General features: G+C 42.7%; 1 protein-coding gene across 6 annotated transcripts in view; it reads left to right on the top strand.

The window, feature by feature from the left end:
* ABL2 (ABL proto-oncogene 2, non-receptor tyrosine kinase) overlaps nt 1-17658 on the top strand; it is a gene marked incomplete at its 5' end in the record, with an annotated part of 63832 nt that overhangs the window by 26405 nt on the left and 19769 nt on the right. For 5 of the 6 annotated variants that reach the window (XR_014157321.1, XM_081865115.1, XM_081865114.1 and 2 more), the window contains 4 exons: nt 9522-9692; nt 11238-11533; nt 14348-14620; nt 15928-16012. Coding sequence is in view for 5 of the 6 variants with exons in the window: in XM_081865115.1 (XP_081721241.1) it covers nt 9522-9692; nt 11238-11533; nt 14348-14620; nt 15928-16012 (825 nt within the window). Of the gene's footprint in view, nt 1-5284; nt 5490-9521; nt 9693-11237; nt 11534-14347; nt 14621-15927; nt 16013-17658 lie in introns of those variants that run through there. The other variant, XM_081865116.1, reaches the window with a different exon arrangement.

Below are 17658 nucleotides of genomic sequence, written 5' to 3'. Positions count from 1 at the left end.
TGAGAACCACGATGGTTAAGTTAAATCAAGACTGCTCTGAGTAACTTTCCCATTTTGCAATTTATATATTTCCCAAGCAAGCATGCATATTAATAAGTTGCCATAACAAATAGTATATATTGCTTTACAGCTAAGCCTTTACACAGTCTAGTTGTATACTTATTTGTGCAGAACACTTGTCTGTAAACAGACATGATTATGCTGTACAGAAAGACAAGACAGATTCCTGTCTGGCTCTCTGGTCACATGCAAGGATACTAAGCAAGGTCATTTATTTGCAGACTAAAGCTACAATCATGTGGATTCTAGCTTTATTTTACATAGTACCCTTGTTTCTTCCTGCTGGTTCAGTGTATTGTCTTTTCATTGATTTTTGTTTGTTTGTTTCAGTTGAAATTGATTCCAATGTGTGTGCAAGCAGCGCTTCTAAGTTCCTGTGAACCATCACCACCATTTTGTTTTGGGAAAATCAAATAGTAGTGATGTCTGCATTGACTTGCATGGGGGAAAGAGAGGCTGCACCCCTGGAAGGTTTTGGGTGGGGAGAACCCACTCCAGAGGGTTCTTGCCAGGGGGTTGACCAGAAAATTTGCATTTATAGAAAGCCCTTGACCATAGACATCGGTATTAGGGCAGGACGATGTATCAGTATATCGTCCAAAATCAGTTTGAATTCCCCATCATGGGAAAGGTTTAATAATATGAACATGGAAATATATTGCAAATTATGATGTGTGCATGTGCTATGTAAAAAAAATTGTGATGTGGGAAGCACCATTAAAGCCAGTCATCACTTCTCTTGTGATTCCTGCCTCCCCTGTTGCTCTGTGCAAAATAAAATAATAGTTGTAACAATATGTTAAAGGTAAGAAAAATATATCTGTTTTAGACCCCTAAATAGTAGCGGTTGCCAGGACATTACCCCATTCGCCTCTACATAGTTCCATCCATATTTCAGACATTGTGATATATTGGCATATCACAATGTTTAGCTGATAGAAAACCATGTCTCCTCAGCCCTAATCAGTTTGTTTTACTGAGTGCTTTCTTTTACATTGTTTGGAGCAGACATGTTTATAGGGTAGCAATTCACTCTAAACACAACTTCAGCTAATGCTGTTCTAGGTTGCATCAACAGAAATATAGTGTCCCAGGGGGAGTAATAGTTCTGCTCTATTCTGCCTTGGTCAGACCACACCTGGAGTAATGTGTCCAGTTCTGGGCCCCACAATTAGAGGATATTGACAGGTTGGAACATGTGCAGAAGAGGGCAACCAAGATGATCAAGGGTCTGGAAACCAAGCCTTACGAAGAACGGTTGAGGAAATTTGGTATGTTTACCCTGGAAAATAGGAGACTGAGAGGGAGATAGGAGAGCCATCTTCAAATATCTCAAGGGCTGTCACATAGAGGAGGGAGCAAGCTTGTTTCCTCCTGCTCTGGGGGCTTGAACCCAAACTAATGGCTTCAAATTACAAGAAAGGGGAGTCCGACTAGAACTTTCTGACTGTCAGAGCTGTTTGACAGTGATACATCCTCAGTAGTGGATACTCCTTCCTTGGAAATTTTAAGCAGAGGTTGGATGGCCATCTGTTATGTATGATCTAGTTGAGATTCCTGCATTGCGGGGGGTTGGGGTAGATGGCCCTCAGGGTCCTTCCAACTTTACCAATCTATGATTTGATTTTATTCTTAAATTACTTTGTGATTTTTCATAGGAAGCCACTCATGAATGAAATAAATCAATAAATTCTAATGTTGAAGAACTGCCATGCTTCCTAGTCATGAAAGTGGATTAGAATTCTCACCACCCCTAAGCATGCTCTGAAATGGGGGAAAATATATGTGATTCCAGAGTTGGAAGGCATGCCAGTTCCTAGATTGCCTCCCTTCCCCATATGACTAGCTATGAAAAATATGTTTTTCCTGAATCCTTGTGACTTCATTATGTGCATTGCTGCCCCACCTCTTATGAGTCAAAGGAGTTGTGCATGAATGCCATCTTTGTTACCAGAGTAGATTGTCAGAAATGAATAAGGGGGTGTGTTTCCAATATTCTTCTGTTTTGCATTCTGTGAGGTTTTCTGTTACCTTGGACACGTGGCAGCTGCTAGTATCATGCTTGTGAATAGAGTCCCTTGTTCTTGGGACTGAGTAGCAACCCTGTAGCTACTACCCAAGCAGAGTGTGTCTCTGTATTTATCAATCTGAGACACAGCTAGCTTAACCTCATTGCAACTCCCCACCCCATAAGTGTTCATTGCTGGTTGTGAACATCTGGGGAGTCTAGCTAACTAAGCTAAGGCTAAATTCTCAATGCTTTTGCTTATCATTGTCCCTACAGGTGCTTTAAAAAAGAATTATTCACATTTAGTGTTTCTTGGGCACAAAAGAAAAACAAAAAACCCAGAATCCATTCATGTTATTTTTTTTAAGCGTATTAATACTTTGTTCAAACAGAAGGGGGGAAAGGTTGAGTTGAACTTGGAAACTAAAAGGTAATGGACTGGTGGGTGTTCTAAGCACAATTCTATCAGTTTTGTGATAGGTCGAGTGATCCTGCCTAGAGATGGAGACTGCCTCTATGTTTTGATATTGGGCTAAAACTGAGCAGCCCACCTGTCTAAGTGCACAACTTTGCAAGTCTCCCCTCGTCCCCGTTTAAATTCTTGGGAGCACAGGGAGATTTGCAAATGTGTATGTGGAGGTTGCCTTAAAGTGCTTCTCAAAAGTGTTAATCTTAAAAAACAGAATAATTTAAGCCCTCAGTACTTACGGAGAAGATGAAGTACATTGTACACAACAACAAAGTAAGAGTTATATGCAGAATTTAACCCTGTTCTCCCACCCATCAACACCTGTGACATCTGATGAGTGGGTGGGTGTAGTTCAGGGGAATTGACCTCTAATAATAATAATAGTAATAATAATTTATTATTTATACCCCGCCCATCTGGCTGAGTTTCCCCAGCCACTCTGGGTGGCTCCCAATCAAGTATTAAAAACAATACAGTGTTTTAAAGGCCAAAGTGAACCCCCGACAGGTCAAGATTGTCCCGCAGGCCAGAGATTCTCCACCTTTAATTTAGCATGATGTGAATAAGCCTAGGTAAGTCCTGGGTTTGTATGTTTCTCCCCAAGTGTAGCCAGAAGGAAGAGTTTGAAAGCTTCCACTTAACCATAATTTGTTCTGTTGTCTAAAGTGGGCTTATTTTAAACAAAACATACTTAATGCTAGTTCTAACCACAGTTTATGAGTTCAAGCAATGTAGAAACTGCATCAGAGGAGGACAGGGTTGTGTTGATCCCCAGACTCGCTTACGCTTTTGCCACAAAACCATGGTTTTATCTTTTCTTGATAAACCTTTCTGTCTTCTGAATATTGGTATAAAGAATGGACATCATAGAATCATAGATTTGGAAGGGATCCCAAGGGTCGTCTAGTCCAACCTCCTGCAATAACTTAGTTATTCTCAGTTTTACATAAAGGAGTGTGGTTTCCATCTGTGACTCTGGGGAGTTTTCATGTTGTGTTATGGTAGGGGAGGGTGGGGGTGGGGGAGCTCAGCCACTAACTAACTCTTCATGGTTCACCCTGACAGTGGCAGGTGCTTTTACAGCACACACATTTTTTCCTTCAGCTCCAAGTTACAGAAGAGGCTTTCTTCCTGCTGCTGTCAGCTGTTCAATTCTGCTGTCTGAGTGTCTTCAACAGCTTACCACTGTGATTCTGCACATCGTCCATTTTGCATGGGCGAGAGTCAATGTCCAGTCTTGTCATCACTTAACATTATTATTATTTTTTAATACAGAGATGTAATTAAGAAAAAAACAAATCTGCTTGGGTGATCTGGGATGGAGGTAGCTGAACCTCAGAAATGCATCCTTTCCAGGCCTCTTGGCTAATAAAAGTAACTGACTCTTTTGCTGACACTGATATGATTAATGCACTAGCTTTTTCTTTTGAGCCTGAAGAAGAGCCAGGAAGTAGAGGAGAAAGTGAGTTTGGTGTGCAGGTGGAAAATAATTCCCTTTTGCAATGAATGATTTATTCCTTTTTTAAAAAAAAAATATTTATTAAAGTTTCAAAAAAGTTACAAAAATGAGAAAAGAAAAAAGAAAGAAAAGAAACAAAAAGTACAAAATACAGAAAAGTAAAAACAATTAAAAACAAGTCAATCTTTCCATGTCTTGTCTTTCATTTACTTGTTTCCCTGACCTCCTCACACCTCCCTTTTTTGTATTCTAGTTCAATTAGTTATTTCAGCAAATCCTTTCCATTTTTGCTTTTATCTTAATAATTTATCTTAATATATTCTAACTTTACATTCTCACCTGTTAACAATCCATTTTTACATACTCTTTTGTAACATTACTGCTAAAACCATATAACTTCATTCCAGCATCCTTCTAGCATTCCTTAATTTTACAGTGTTTCTGTAAATAGTCTTTAAATTTCTTCCAATCTTCTTCTACTGACTCTTCTCCCTGGTCTCGGATTCTGCCAGTCATTTCCGCCAGTTCCATGTGCTCCATCACCTTCATCTGCCATTCTTCCTGGGTGGGTAGATCTTGTGTCTTCCAATACTTTGCGATAAGTATTCTTGCTGCTGTTGTGGCATACATAAAAAAAGTTCTATCCTTCTTTAGCAATGAATGATTTATTCCTTTGCCTATTCTGCTAGTTGAATGAGACACTTCCATACACCACCAGATTTAAGGGGTACTTAACAACCCGCTGTTGACTGCCAATCCCATTATCAATAAAATGAGATTCTTTGCATCCATTGTGAAAGCCAAGTGGATGGGATAGCTGGGCCAGGAGTCTGTCCTTTGCAAAGGCAAAAAAATATCACCTGGTTCCTTGCTTGGACTCATCGCCATCAGTAAATAATTTTTTTGCAACAGAATTGATCTAGGAATATAACTTGAGGCTGAATCTTGGCTCTTCAAGGATAGTTGTCAAGCATGCTGATGTAGTTGTCCACGTGTTGGAAAAAGTGTGTGTGTGTGTGTGTTAATATGCATTGCTCAACTATGCTGTGGAAAACATTCCTTCCCATCAAGCAATCTTAACTGTCATCTAAGAATGAATAAGCTTTCATTGTTACAGCCTGTCGGTTCCAGACACGTTTCAATTTGCGGTTTGTTCCCTGCCTTCTAACTGTTGGAAAGCATCACATTTCTTGAAGCTTCCAGTTGCTGAAAAGAGGAATGCTTTGCTCACTTGCGTCGCCTCCCACGCCAACAGTTCTGCTTTCTCCTGTTGGCCCTTATCCTCTTTAGTAGGAGTCACATGTGTAGCATGCTGTGTCCCGGGGAAAAGCATTCTGCTTTGTGCTAGGCAGTTGTGTGTTGGCTTTCGGTAAGAAGCAACATGATCCTGGGGACAGTTCTTCTTCACTCAAGCAGTTTTGGCAAAGAGAATGCTGAGCCACTGTGTTCGTTTTCTGAGGAGGCTTCTAAACCAACTTTATCTGATTTGAGAGGTATGTTTGGAAAGCAGTAACTGCATATGACTGTACTTCACCGTAAGAACTGGGGACTTAAGTTGCTCTGGTTCTTAGAATTAACACTGTGTGGGGTTTTATTTTTAGATTCCCGTATTTGGGGGTGCTAACAGGCTGCTTTTGCTTGAAGTTTGTGTTAGGGTGAGAAGTAATCTCCAGCCAATTGGAGACTCAAATTGGAGGATGCATAAAGAATGAGGAGAATGAAGAGCATGGGGAAAGCACAGCCTTTTCACAATAAAAAACAATGTAACTTGGCGATGCAACTGATGACGGAGTTGCATTTCCCCCCCACTGTGATATGCTGTTGTAAGCAGACAGCTGGTTTTTATCTCTAATCTTTTGTGGGAGTTGGATTTCTTCATTGCCTTACTGTAGCTGATGAAAGCAAATGTGGGCATCTTGCTAACATTATCATTAATGCAGGGGAGCGGCTTAGCTCCTCATTTGTGGATAGCATGAACATTCCTGAAAGTAATACCTAAAAACCAGCTATAAGAATACTGCTCTTACGAATGCATTCAAATGGTAGCTTTGAGCGCTTCTATTCCCTCAAATTCTTGATCATGACGCTGCATAGGATTAGAAATGGCTTTTTGTGAGGAGTGTTGCTTCAGACTCTGAAACAAGCAGCAGCAGGTGGCATGCTGCTGCCCCAGGTTCCTTTTGGGCTTCATACCTTGCTTTCATGTGTTCTTCGATGGCAGAGCTGAACATGACTAGGCTATAAGAGGCTTGCCAGTGCTGGTTTGCTAGTTCTTGATATTGGGAGCTCTGAATGGGGATTGGCTCTGTGCCTCTTTTGCATCAGTGTTGATGCTTCCTTCCTTCATCCATCACATCCCTCCACTGTTTTTTGCTGCTACCACCACCAGAGGAATTGAAGTGTAGCACCTTGGGTGTAGAAGCTGTTTGCTGAGCAATCTTTCCATTAGGTTCATCTTCAACAAATGTCATGTTCAACTCGCGAATGAGCTGCCTGACCTTGGTTGAGTGTGTCTGCCTTCATGTTCTGCTCTTACTTGAGGGCGATGGTTTTCAACCAGTGTGCCGCCGCACCCTGGGGTGCCTTGATTGATGGGCAGGGGCGCCATGGGCAACACTGGCTTCTGTCCCTCTTTCCTTCCCTCCCACCTCTGATGCCCTCTCGCATCTCTCCCTCCCAAGGCTTGCACAGCTGTTTGTTGCAGCAGCCCTGGCCACAAGCTGTGCAGGCAAATGGTGCCTCTGGGGCTGGTCAGAGGGTGCTGGTTGCCAGGAGTTGAGGCAGTCTCTGAGTAAGCAAGCAAGTAGGCGAGGGAGCCCAGCTGACCAGTCTGTCAGCCCTTGCTGTTGGGAATGGACAGACAAGTCCCAGGCCCCTGTGGGGCAGTTTGAGGAAGCACCTTTCTTTGAGGTGGGCAGCTCAGAGATCAGGGGTGGCAGCAGCGGCTGCCCAAAGGACTCCCAAGGAGAGGGGAGAGGAGGCTGAGGGAACACTCCGCATGGGAGGGTGTTCAAAAAAGGGCAAGAGGCTGCCAGCTCTGCAGGCAAGGGGTGACAAAACTGGGCTCCTGAGCCCCACGGGGGTGCCACAGAAAGAATGTAGTTGGTCAAGGAAGCCGTGGACTCAAAAAGGTTGAAAATCTCTGCTTTAGAGTGTTTTCACTTACATGGCAATTCAACATTTTTGCTGTGGTGCCTGATTTAGCCGTACAATTGTACCTTGGTTTTTGAACAGCTTAGTTCTTGAACGTTTAGGCTCCTGAATGCAACAAACCTGGAAGTGAGTGTTCCGGTTTGCGAATTATTTTTGGAAGCCGAACATGCGACTGGGCTTCCGCAGCTTCCAATTGGCTGCAGGAGCTTCCTACAGCGAATCAGAAGCCGCACTTTGGTTTCTGAACATTTTGGAAGTCGAACGGACTTCTGGAATGGATTCCATTTGACTTCCGAAGTATGATGTATATCAAATGGGGCTGCTTGTTTACTTATTTTTATTTTTATTATTTTAGCCCCACCAATGTACATGGTGGGGCTTTAGCATACTGTACAGTATGACAGATCCCTACTTAAAGGATTTGCAGTACTTGTATTTCGTTCAAATTGACAAAGATCAACTGTTGCTATTGGGGGCAAAATCTGTGTCTAATCTGGTTCAAAGCTGTACTTCCCTTTGAACTTGAAATTTGATTTGATGGTTTAAGAGGGTCAGGCCTTAAAGCAAAGAGAAAGCTGAAGTTTGCTTTGCCCAGCAAGAAATTTGGGGAGCTTGGCATATCAGTAATGAAACAGTTCCGAGGTTGTGTTTATGGTCTCATCAACCAGTGCGTTGGCTTAGATTATTGCCTTTTAAAGTATACAATCACGGAGAGTATTTCTTGAAATATAAATAGGTCGTCCCCCCCAATTTCTTCTTGACCTGTTTGAATTTTTTTATATATATAATTTTTTATTAAATTTTTCTTTTACAAATAAATCCATACAACCATGTTTACAAATTTCTAATTTTTGAACTTCCACCAGCACCTCCATCAATCATCAATTTTTCCTATCTTCACGCATTTTCTATATATAATATTGCCAATTTAATATTATCCTTCCATCCCTATTTCTTTTTTACAGTATACCTTGTACTATCACAAAACCTCCTTAAAACCCACTAGCGTTATCTGTTCATCACATATAGTTTTCAGATAATCCGTAAACTTTCCCCAGTCCTCAATGAATTTGTGATCTTTCTGATATCTGATTTTTCCAGTCATTTTATCCAGTTCTGCGTAGTCCATAAGTTTCATTCTCCACTCATTCAAAGTCGGTAGTTCCTCTTGTTTCCATTTTTGGGCCATTAATATTCTTGCCGCTGTTACTGCATACTGAAAGAGTTTATAATCACTTCTATTTATCTCTCTTCCTGTTATTCCTAGCAAAAAGGCTTCTGGTTTTTTTACAAACGTATATTTAAGCATCTTTTTCAGCTCATTATATATCAATTCCCAGAAACCCTTTACCCTCTTACATTCCCACCACATATGAAAAAATGATCCTTCTTTTTCTTTACATTTCCAACACTTATTACATGTTTTGAACATTTTTGCTAACTTTACGGGTGTAATGTACCATCTATATACCATTTTCATAATATTCTCCTTTAACACCATACATGCAGTAAAATTCATATTTTCATTCCATACTTTTTCCCAATCAGCCAATTGTATGTTGTAACCTTGACCTGTTTGAATTAAATCCCTTTCTGTATGCTGTAAATGCTTGCTGTTGGCATCCGTTTGTCTCCAAAGACAATGGAGTGCACCTCTGGGGGCAAAGCCAAGCTGTGGGAGAATCATAGCACTTGTTGGGGCTACAGAGACTGGTAACTCGTAACTGTTGCAGACTGTGTTGTTTTTGCTGCATTAGCAGCAGCAAAGTGACCTCTCTGGGGTGCAAGCCTGGGCAGTATCTTTGGAGGTCCTGGGCTGCCTCGCTGATGTGGTCCAAATAGAAGCAGAGCAATACATTTGGCACCAGCTTGGCTGCATGCTGTAAATGACACTTTTGTTCCCGTCTTACCTGGACTTGTGGTCATGTGACCTCAGGAGACGTAATAGGTAAGATTGTGGCTACTTTGCCAATTGCCTGAAGCTCTGCTCAGTTAGCTTTTCGGTGCCAGCTTTGTTATTTGGCAAAGGCAGCTTATCCAGCTGGCAAAGAAGGCAAGCGCCCCAGGCAGGGGATTTTAAGTGCTACTAAGAGCAGCAGAGCAGGAGAAATGTGATCCATGGGCCCCAACTCTTATCCATTTCCCTGGGGCTTGTGCACGATAATTTTCTACCAAGTCATGCTTCTTATTAGTGAGCAGAGGAGGTGCCCTTTACATTCTTTTGCTTCAAGCACCAAAATCTCTTGCATTGCTATTGTTGCTGAGTTACACTTAAAAATATTTGTTTCCATTTGCTGATCAGGACCAAATTCGGTGTGTCATTGGATTTTAAATATGAATACTAAACAAACATATTCTTTCTTTTTCCTCAGAGGCTCTGCACCGCCCCTATGGTTGTGACACAGAACCCCAGGCACTGAATGAAGCCATCAGGTGGAGCTCCAAGGAGAACCTCTTAGGAACCACTGAGAGCGACCCCAATCTTTTTGTTGCACTTTATGATTTTGTAGCAAGTGGTGACAACACACTGAGCATCACCAAAGGTAAGCCAAAGGGGATGCATTGCAAAGATGTATGATCTTGTTCTGACTCTGAGGCAGCAGTACAGTGGTGCTCCTATGGAGACTGAGATGATGCTGTTGCTGTCCAATAAGAGAGAAGAGTCTGTAGCACTAGGAACAATATACAAGGTGGCTTCACTACACTTCTTCTGGCACACTTACAAACCACACGCAAACAAGCTCCTTTCTCTCACACCTCTCCCTCTCTGTCCAAGTGCATTTCTCCCTGTCTCTCGCAGATCACACATACAGAAACAAGCCTCCCACCCCACAGACCGCACATACATCTGTCTCTCCCTCTCTGCACAGTGCATTCCTGTCAATTACACACAAGCATACTTGAACAACCCCACACACAATTCAGAGAAGCCCCTCCATGGGCAAAGTAGGTGCCTGCTTCCAGTTCCGTGTGGCCAGCAGACATCAGAGGCAAGTGGGGAGGCTGCCCTGCCTCTTCCATCCACCCTAAACATCCTTGCAAACTTACCAGAGTACAGAAACACCAGCTCTCCCAGCTCAAGCAACTGCTCTGCACTGCTGTCTTATTTCCAGAGGGAGGGGAGGAAGGAAGCATAACTGGAAAGCAATGGTGCCAAACAGAACTAAGGGAAACAAAAAATTCCTTCCAGTAGCACCTTAAAGACCAACTAAGTTAGTTCTAGGTATGAGCTTTCGTATGCATGCACACTTCTTCAGATACCCTGAAGAAGTGTATCTGAAGAAGTGTGCATGCACACGAAAGCTCATACCTAGAACTAACTTAGTTGGTCTTTAAGGTGCTACTGGAAGGAATTTTTTGTTTTGACTATGGCAGACCAACACGGCTACCTATCTGTAATTAGAACTAAGGGAGTGACACTGCCACCTGGTTTTCCCAGTCAAGGCTCCTGTGCCTTCGATAGCTGCATGCAAAAATTCAGAATCCCATATCAGGAAAATAGCTAGGGAGAAAAGCTGCCACACTCTATTTTTGCATTTATCTGTATTTGTAATTTTTAACTTCCATACTTTGTAATGTTCTATTAAATGCTTAGAAGTGGGGTTTTTTTGGGGGGAGATATAAAGAGGTAGGGTTTTTCTGGAAATGTAAAGTGGTATAGAAATGATGTAAAAAAAGAAATCACTTGAGGATTGCTGTGCCTGCAGGAACCACAGATGACCTTCGCATGTGCCAGACTGGTGATCCCCAAATTTCTGCCCACAACCAGTTATATAAAGGACAAATATGTATGAGGTCTTCAGTCATGTTTAAACCACAAGGACAGATACGTTTCTGAGTTAGGGTAAAAAAAAATCCAACAGAAAGGATTAAACTGCCCAGTCCCCTGAGAAGACAGGAAATTGTTAATAATCTTTTCGCTCCTCCCACAGCCGTGCTGGACAGACTCCAGTTTATTTCCTGTCTCTAGCCTGAGCAGGTGGCCTTTCTTGAGTACTTTGTTCTGTCATTCCTCATTTTTGGCAGGGCAGATGAAATATGATCAATCACACTTGACCCACTTGGAATTTTCTCCTCTTGTGCTTCAGGTGAGAAGCTACGCGTACTGGGCTACAACCAGAACGGTGAATGGAGTGAAGTACGGTCCAAGAATGGTCAAGGTTGGGTTCCAAGTAACTACATCACCCCAGTGAACAGCCTGGAGAAGCATTCCTGGTATCATGGGCCAGTGTCACGCAGTGCAGCTGAGTATCTGCTGAGCAGCCTCATTAATGGCAGCTTCCTAGTTCGGGAAAGTGAGAGCAGCCCGGGGCAACTGTCCATCTCACTCAGGTACGAGGGCCGTGTTTACCACTACAGGATCAATACCACCGCGGATGGCAAGGTAAATCCTCAAGGGAAACCCATTCTTTTTATAAAAAAGGTTCTGCCTTCATTGCTGTTTGAAGTAAAGACACTTTGAAACAGCCGGTTGCCATTGCTTTAAGTGAAAGATTTGCACAGATACATTGCACTGTAATGCCAGACCTTACCCAGTAAGTGCTGTGTTGATAGGTCTCTGCTTGCCCCCTTATTCCAAGCTAGGAACAGCAGACGCCATGCATGGGTCCCGGGAATGTCTGTGTTAAGCCACAGCTCAGCGTTAGGTATGAATGTGAATGCTCATGGTTCCTCAGATCATGCCCTGGAGCACAGAAGGAGCAGGAAACCTTCAGCACATAGGCCTGAATAGGCCCACCACACGTCCCCATTGGGCCTGTGAGGCTGTTTCATCTAGTCCAACTCACCTGCCCTACACCCAACATTATAGATGATGTCATCATACATGACTTGGGTGAAAGGGGCTTTATCACCAGTGCCTGCATTCATCCATGCGCAGCACTTTCCATACTATAGCACATCCTTTCTGCCTAGGCATTTCAAACCATGTGGGCAAAAGCTGGTCACCTGATGTCATTGTGGTGTCAGATGATGGAGAGGAGGGTGGCACACCTGTCATACTTGTCCCATGGAGGGGGGTGGGTGGGTGTGGAGATAAGGATCTGGCCACTGGACAGGTCCAGTGCTCCACAAGGGATGTGGGTGGCGCTGTGGTCTAAACCACTGAGCCTCTTGGACTTGCCGATCGGAAGTTCGGCGGTTCGAATCTGCATGGCGGTGGTGAGCTCCTGTTGGCCTGTCCCATCTTCTGCCAGCCTAGCAGTTTGAAAGCACACCAGTGCAAGTAGATAAATAGGTACAGCTGCAGCGGGAAGGTAAACGGCATTTCCGTGCTCTCTGGCACTTGTCACAGTGTCCTCTTGCACCAGAAGCAGTTTAGTCCTGCTGGCCACATGATCCAGAATGCTGTCTGTGGACAAACGCCTTACCAGTTCCCCACTCCTGCTCTGGAGGATGCTCAAGCAGTGTGTAGATGCGGGTAGCCATTGTTGTGTCTGTCGACAAATGCTGGCTCCCTCGACCTGAAAGTGAGATGAGCGCTGCAACCCCACAGTTGCCTTTGACTGGACATGACCGTCCAGGGGTCCTTTGCCTTTATCTTTTTACCTCCAAGTATCTTTGGACCACATCTCCCATTAGCACCAGCCAACATTGCCAATGGTCAGGAATGATGGGGTTTTTAACACAGCAATATCTGTGTTAGCCACCCCTGCTAAAAGGTAACTAAAGAATTACAGCGCAGTTGGATAGTAAGCTGAATGTTGATCTGCTTGTTAACAAATGTCATATGTGGCCTGCACTACTATGCTGGGATAAGCACAGTCAAACTTGTTTATACTCCATTCCAGGAAATAATATAGCCTTGATAATAGTAAAGGTAAAGGTACCCCTGCCCGTACGGGCCAGTCGTGTCCGACTCTAGGGTTGCGCGCTCATCTCGCTCAAGAGGCCGGGAGCTGGCGCCCTCCGAAGACACTTCCGGGTCACGTGGCCAGCGAGCTGCAGCTGGCGAGCCTTCCCGCCATACCTATTTATCTACTTGCACTTTGACGTGCTTTCGAACTGCTAGGTGGGCAGGAGCTGGGACCGAATGACGGGAGCTCACCCCGCCGCGGGGATTCGAACTGCCGACCTTATGATCAGCAAGTCCTAGGCACTGGGGTTTTACCCACAGCGCCACCTGCGTCCCCTTGATAATAGTAGAATGACTCTAATTTATTTCTATAATGTTGTCTCAAGAAGCCATAGCGAAGCTCACTGGCTGGTGGCCTTGGGCCTAACCTACCTCACAGGGTTGTTGTGAGGATGAAATAGAGGGGAGGAGAACAATGTACACAACCTTGAGCTCCTTGGAAGAAAAAGATGGCATATAAATGCAATAAATTTTTAAAAATAGATTTTTTTAAAAAGCACAATTTTATTAATCTAGATTTCCAAGAGAGCCTACAAAAGAGAACCATAAAACAAATCAAAAACATCAGAAACAAAAGCAGTTATTGTAGCAACAGTAAAAATACAAAAAGATGTAGACATAAAATCAGTTAAAATCCTGGGCAATTTTTTTTTAATGTCTAAAACGTGGCTTTCTGGGCAACACGGTCCGATGGTGGCGTGTAAATTACAGTAATTCTTATTAAGAAAGTCTAAATAGATCTTAGGAAATGGAAGGATTTTTTTAGTCTTTCACATGTTAGCTTCCTGCTTGATTTTATCAATTTTTGCATCATTCTTTCACTTGGTGTGGAAGACAGTGAAATCTGAAGCAAGTGAGAACAAAGACATAAGAAGTTTGTGATCCTGAAGACTTTCCCACCGTATTACTGGAGCGATATTTTTGGCAGACTCTTACATTGCATATTTGGACCAAATACTTAAAAGATGCTTTTCATGCTGCAACTTTTAAAAGTACTTTTCCAGGGTCAAATCCTCAGCATATTGGTTTTTTTAGTAATCCAGCTAGACACAGTAGCAGACACCATTGCTTACCGAACTGCCTTTGAATCTTGTATTTGAGAGATTTGCAGTGGAGTGATGTGACTATAACAATCTTACAGTAAAACATTTTAAAGGACATTTCTTTGATCATTCTTAAATGAGAAAATACTTCATAAGAGGATTTTTGTGTTTCTTACCTTCCCATTTTTCTATTTCACGCTTCTGGGGAAACCCAGGTTTTCCTCCCCAGCCCCTTTCTGGACATTCACATCTTCTTCCTTCTTGTCCGGTTCATAGCAGCTCTTCATTCCCTCTTTAACAGGTGTATGTGACGGCCGAAAGCCGTTTCAATACTCTGGCGGAGCTAGTTCACCATCATTCGACAGTAGCTGATGGCCTGGTGACAACCTTGCACTACCCAGCACCAAAGTGCAATAAGCCCACAGTCTATGGAGTCTCTCCCATCCATGATAAGTGGGAGATGGAACGGACTGATATCACTATGAAGCACAAACTTGGTGGAGGACAGTATGGAGAAGTGTATGTTGGGGTATGGAAGAAATACAATCTCACAGTTGCTGTGAAAACACTCAAGGTATGTTGCTAAGGAATTGTATTTATATTTTAAACCTCGTTTGATCGGTTTTTATACTTGTAAGTCACTTATAAACCAGTTTTGGCATCAAGCAGCTGTTGGCATCCATCTGTCTCAAGAGACAATGGAGTGCCCCTCCAGGGGTGAAATCAAATCGTGTTGTGGTCCAAAGGAAATCAGATCGATACGTTTGGCACCAGCTTGGTTGCAGGAGGTGCCAGAAGGAGACATACAAGGCACCATCCAACCGCTTAGAGAGACCACTCCGGATTTGTGTAGGGTCCTTAGCCTTTTCTTCTCCCAGAGATACCTTGCAAGACAACGGATGTTTAGGCTCAGGGTTTTCCTTCTCCTAGATGAGCTACCTTCCCAGGTTGACAAGCACCATCGGCCCATCACCTCTCTCGACAGCATGTGCAGAAACCGCTGCCGGACCCACTCTTGATCTCATTCACTCAATCTGGCAGAGCCTGTTTTTGTATACAGGTGAATTCCCTAACCCACCGAGGGTTTGGGACACATGGGCTACCCTCATCTGGTTTAGTGACTAGTCAAAGCTGTTCCTGGGGTGTGGCCCGTTGTTGCATGCTGAAAGCTTCTTGGAGCCACAGTTGAGCTGAATGCAGGGTGGGGACCAAAGGTGCATAAACTTCCCTACGTGTTCCCCACCAGAGGTACTGCCCATCTCCTAACACCCCATACCCGCCTGCATCATGCAGTATATTAAATAAATAGAGAGATGGTGTTATTTGCAGGTCTGCCTGCACCCATATGATGGGTACAAGACAGGGCCTTCTCAGTGGTGGTGCTATCATGAAACTCCCTTCCATGGGAAATATACTTGCTTCCTAGTTAAACAAACTGTAAGATATTAGCTGTTTACACCTGCTTTTAGCGGATTAATTTCAGGCTGGTCTAGGCTTTCAGGTATAATTTTATTAATATTTTTGGTTAGGGTTTGCTTTCTGTTTTACTGCTGGTTTTTAGATTTAATTGTTGTATTTTTGAGTCTGTGTGTTCTTTTTAATTTGTTTTGTGATGTTTTGTACAAATACCTGCATTTCTAATCCTACTTCAAAGCTTTCATAGAATCATAGAGTTGGAAGAGACCACAAGGGCCATCGAGTGACAAGCTTTGTGTGACAAGTTAGCAAACATTTTCAGTAACTTGAATCATTCCTTTTAAGTTGCATTCCCTTTTAATTGTGGCTTACTCTTCTACAGTTGTGTTCCTTTTTTTGCCAAATGCCATTGAAGTCTATTCCATAATTTCTATTTAAATTAATTGCAGTTGTTTTCACTTTCAGGAAGATACAATGGAAGTGGAGGAATTCTTGAAAGAAGCTTCTGTTATGAAGGAAATCAAGCATCCAAATTTGGTGCAGTTATTAGGTAAATGCACTAATAATATGACCATACAGTAATGTGTTTTGCTTTCCGTTTTAATTCATTCACAGTAATACTGTTGTGCTAAACAAACCTGCCCTTCAAGAACAGTTGGAGTATGTCTTCCAAATTCTGTTTAATTTGGCAAGTTTGAACAAAGCTCTAAGTGTGTAAAACCTATATTTTGTAAGATTGTCCCTGTCTTACCCATTGGGTATAACTACCCAGTCTCTGGACTGCTGTACACTGGACATAATATTGCCATTCTGGCTATGCACCTAAAGCAAAAAACACATGGGTCCAAACATTGTAGTTGTATTTTATGTGAGCTAATAGGGGTAGGGGGAGAATGGAAGAATGGAGCAACTTGGTGTGCCCCCCCTTTTTTTTATTTTTTATTTTTTACTTCCTGAGAACATTTAAATGTTTCCAGTGGAAACATTGGAAACCTGGAAGGGCACTAGAAAAAAAAATCATGTGCCTTATTTTCTTTTCTGGAATGAGTGAAATGCTTTGTAGTGCAAAGCTCTACACATTTTGAGTGAGTGATATGACCATTTTTTTAAGGCAATTTTCAGAATTACTGTTAGGCGGTTTCAGAGGAAGCAGAATCCACATTGAAAAGGCGCAAGTGAAATAGGATTGGGAGCTTGACGGTCCCTTGCCCGCACTTTATTGTTGTTTGGTTTTGGTTTTGGCATGCATAGTCTAGTGACTGCTCCTACATAATCTGAATTCTTCTCATGTTCTGATCCATTAAGTTCTACACTTCCAGTTTTGTATGTTGATATTTCTCACAGTTCTTGTGATCTACATTGCCATAGTAAGGCAAAATGCAGAAATGCTGGGAATGCAAAGAACTTCAACGATCAGTACTGCACCCCTTATAAAACAGATGCTTGTGTGGTAGGGCTTGTATGTCACATTCCACTTCTGGGCCAAGGAATCTTGTCTCCACTGAGACACAATGATCCATTCTAGAGCTGAGTTTTTAAATGGCTTGTATAGTGTTGCAAAGTACTTTATAGTCTTGTTTACCATAGAACAACTGGAGAGATCACGATTGTTCCCACTTTATATAAGGAGAACTGGGGCGAGGTTATAGTGATGTATTCATGGTCTCAGACAACCAGCGATCATCCATCCTAAGACCTTGCAATTGTGTATAGTTCCTTGCAGGGTGAAGTGTCAAACTAAATGGATACCAGGGTGGTGGCAATATGAGCAACTGAAGTTCTTCGAACAATGAAACTGGTCAGATCCATACTTCATCTAGCCCAATATTGTCTCTTCTGACTTCAGTAAATCTCCAGGGTCTTGGGCAGAGGTTTTCACCAGTGCTCCATGTAGTGTGAGATGATGAGCATTGAACTTGGGACATGTTCTCTGTCACTGGCCTATGTCTTTATTGAATCCCTTCCTCTCCAGCTCAGTTTCAGAGTTTTCACTGTTAGGGTGAATGCGATATCTGGTTGTGCATACTAGTTTACTGCACAGGAATGAGTTCACTGTGTCCCCACTTCAAATGGTGTTTATCTTCATCTAGGTCCTTAGCTGCTGTGATAAAGTTTAGTTAGTTTTTGAGTTGGATATCATTTTTATTCCATTAGCAATAGAGAAGTTGCATCTTAATGTGTCTGTGGGATTTAGTG

This window comes from Podarcis erhardii (genome assembly GCF_964252035.2).
Source record: "Podarcis erhardii genome assembly, chromosome: 6".
Taxonomy (NCBI): Eukaryota; Metazoa; Chordata; class Lepidosauria; order Squamata; family Lacertidae; genus Podarcis; species Podarcis erhardii.
Note: the sequence above shows the minus strand (reverse complement) of the source record. Positions and strands in the feature narration are given on the sequence as shown.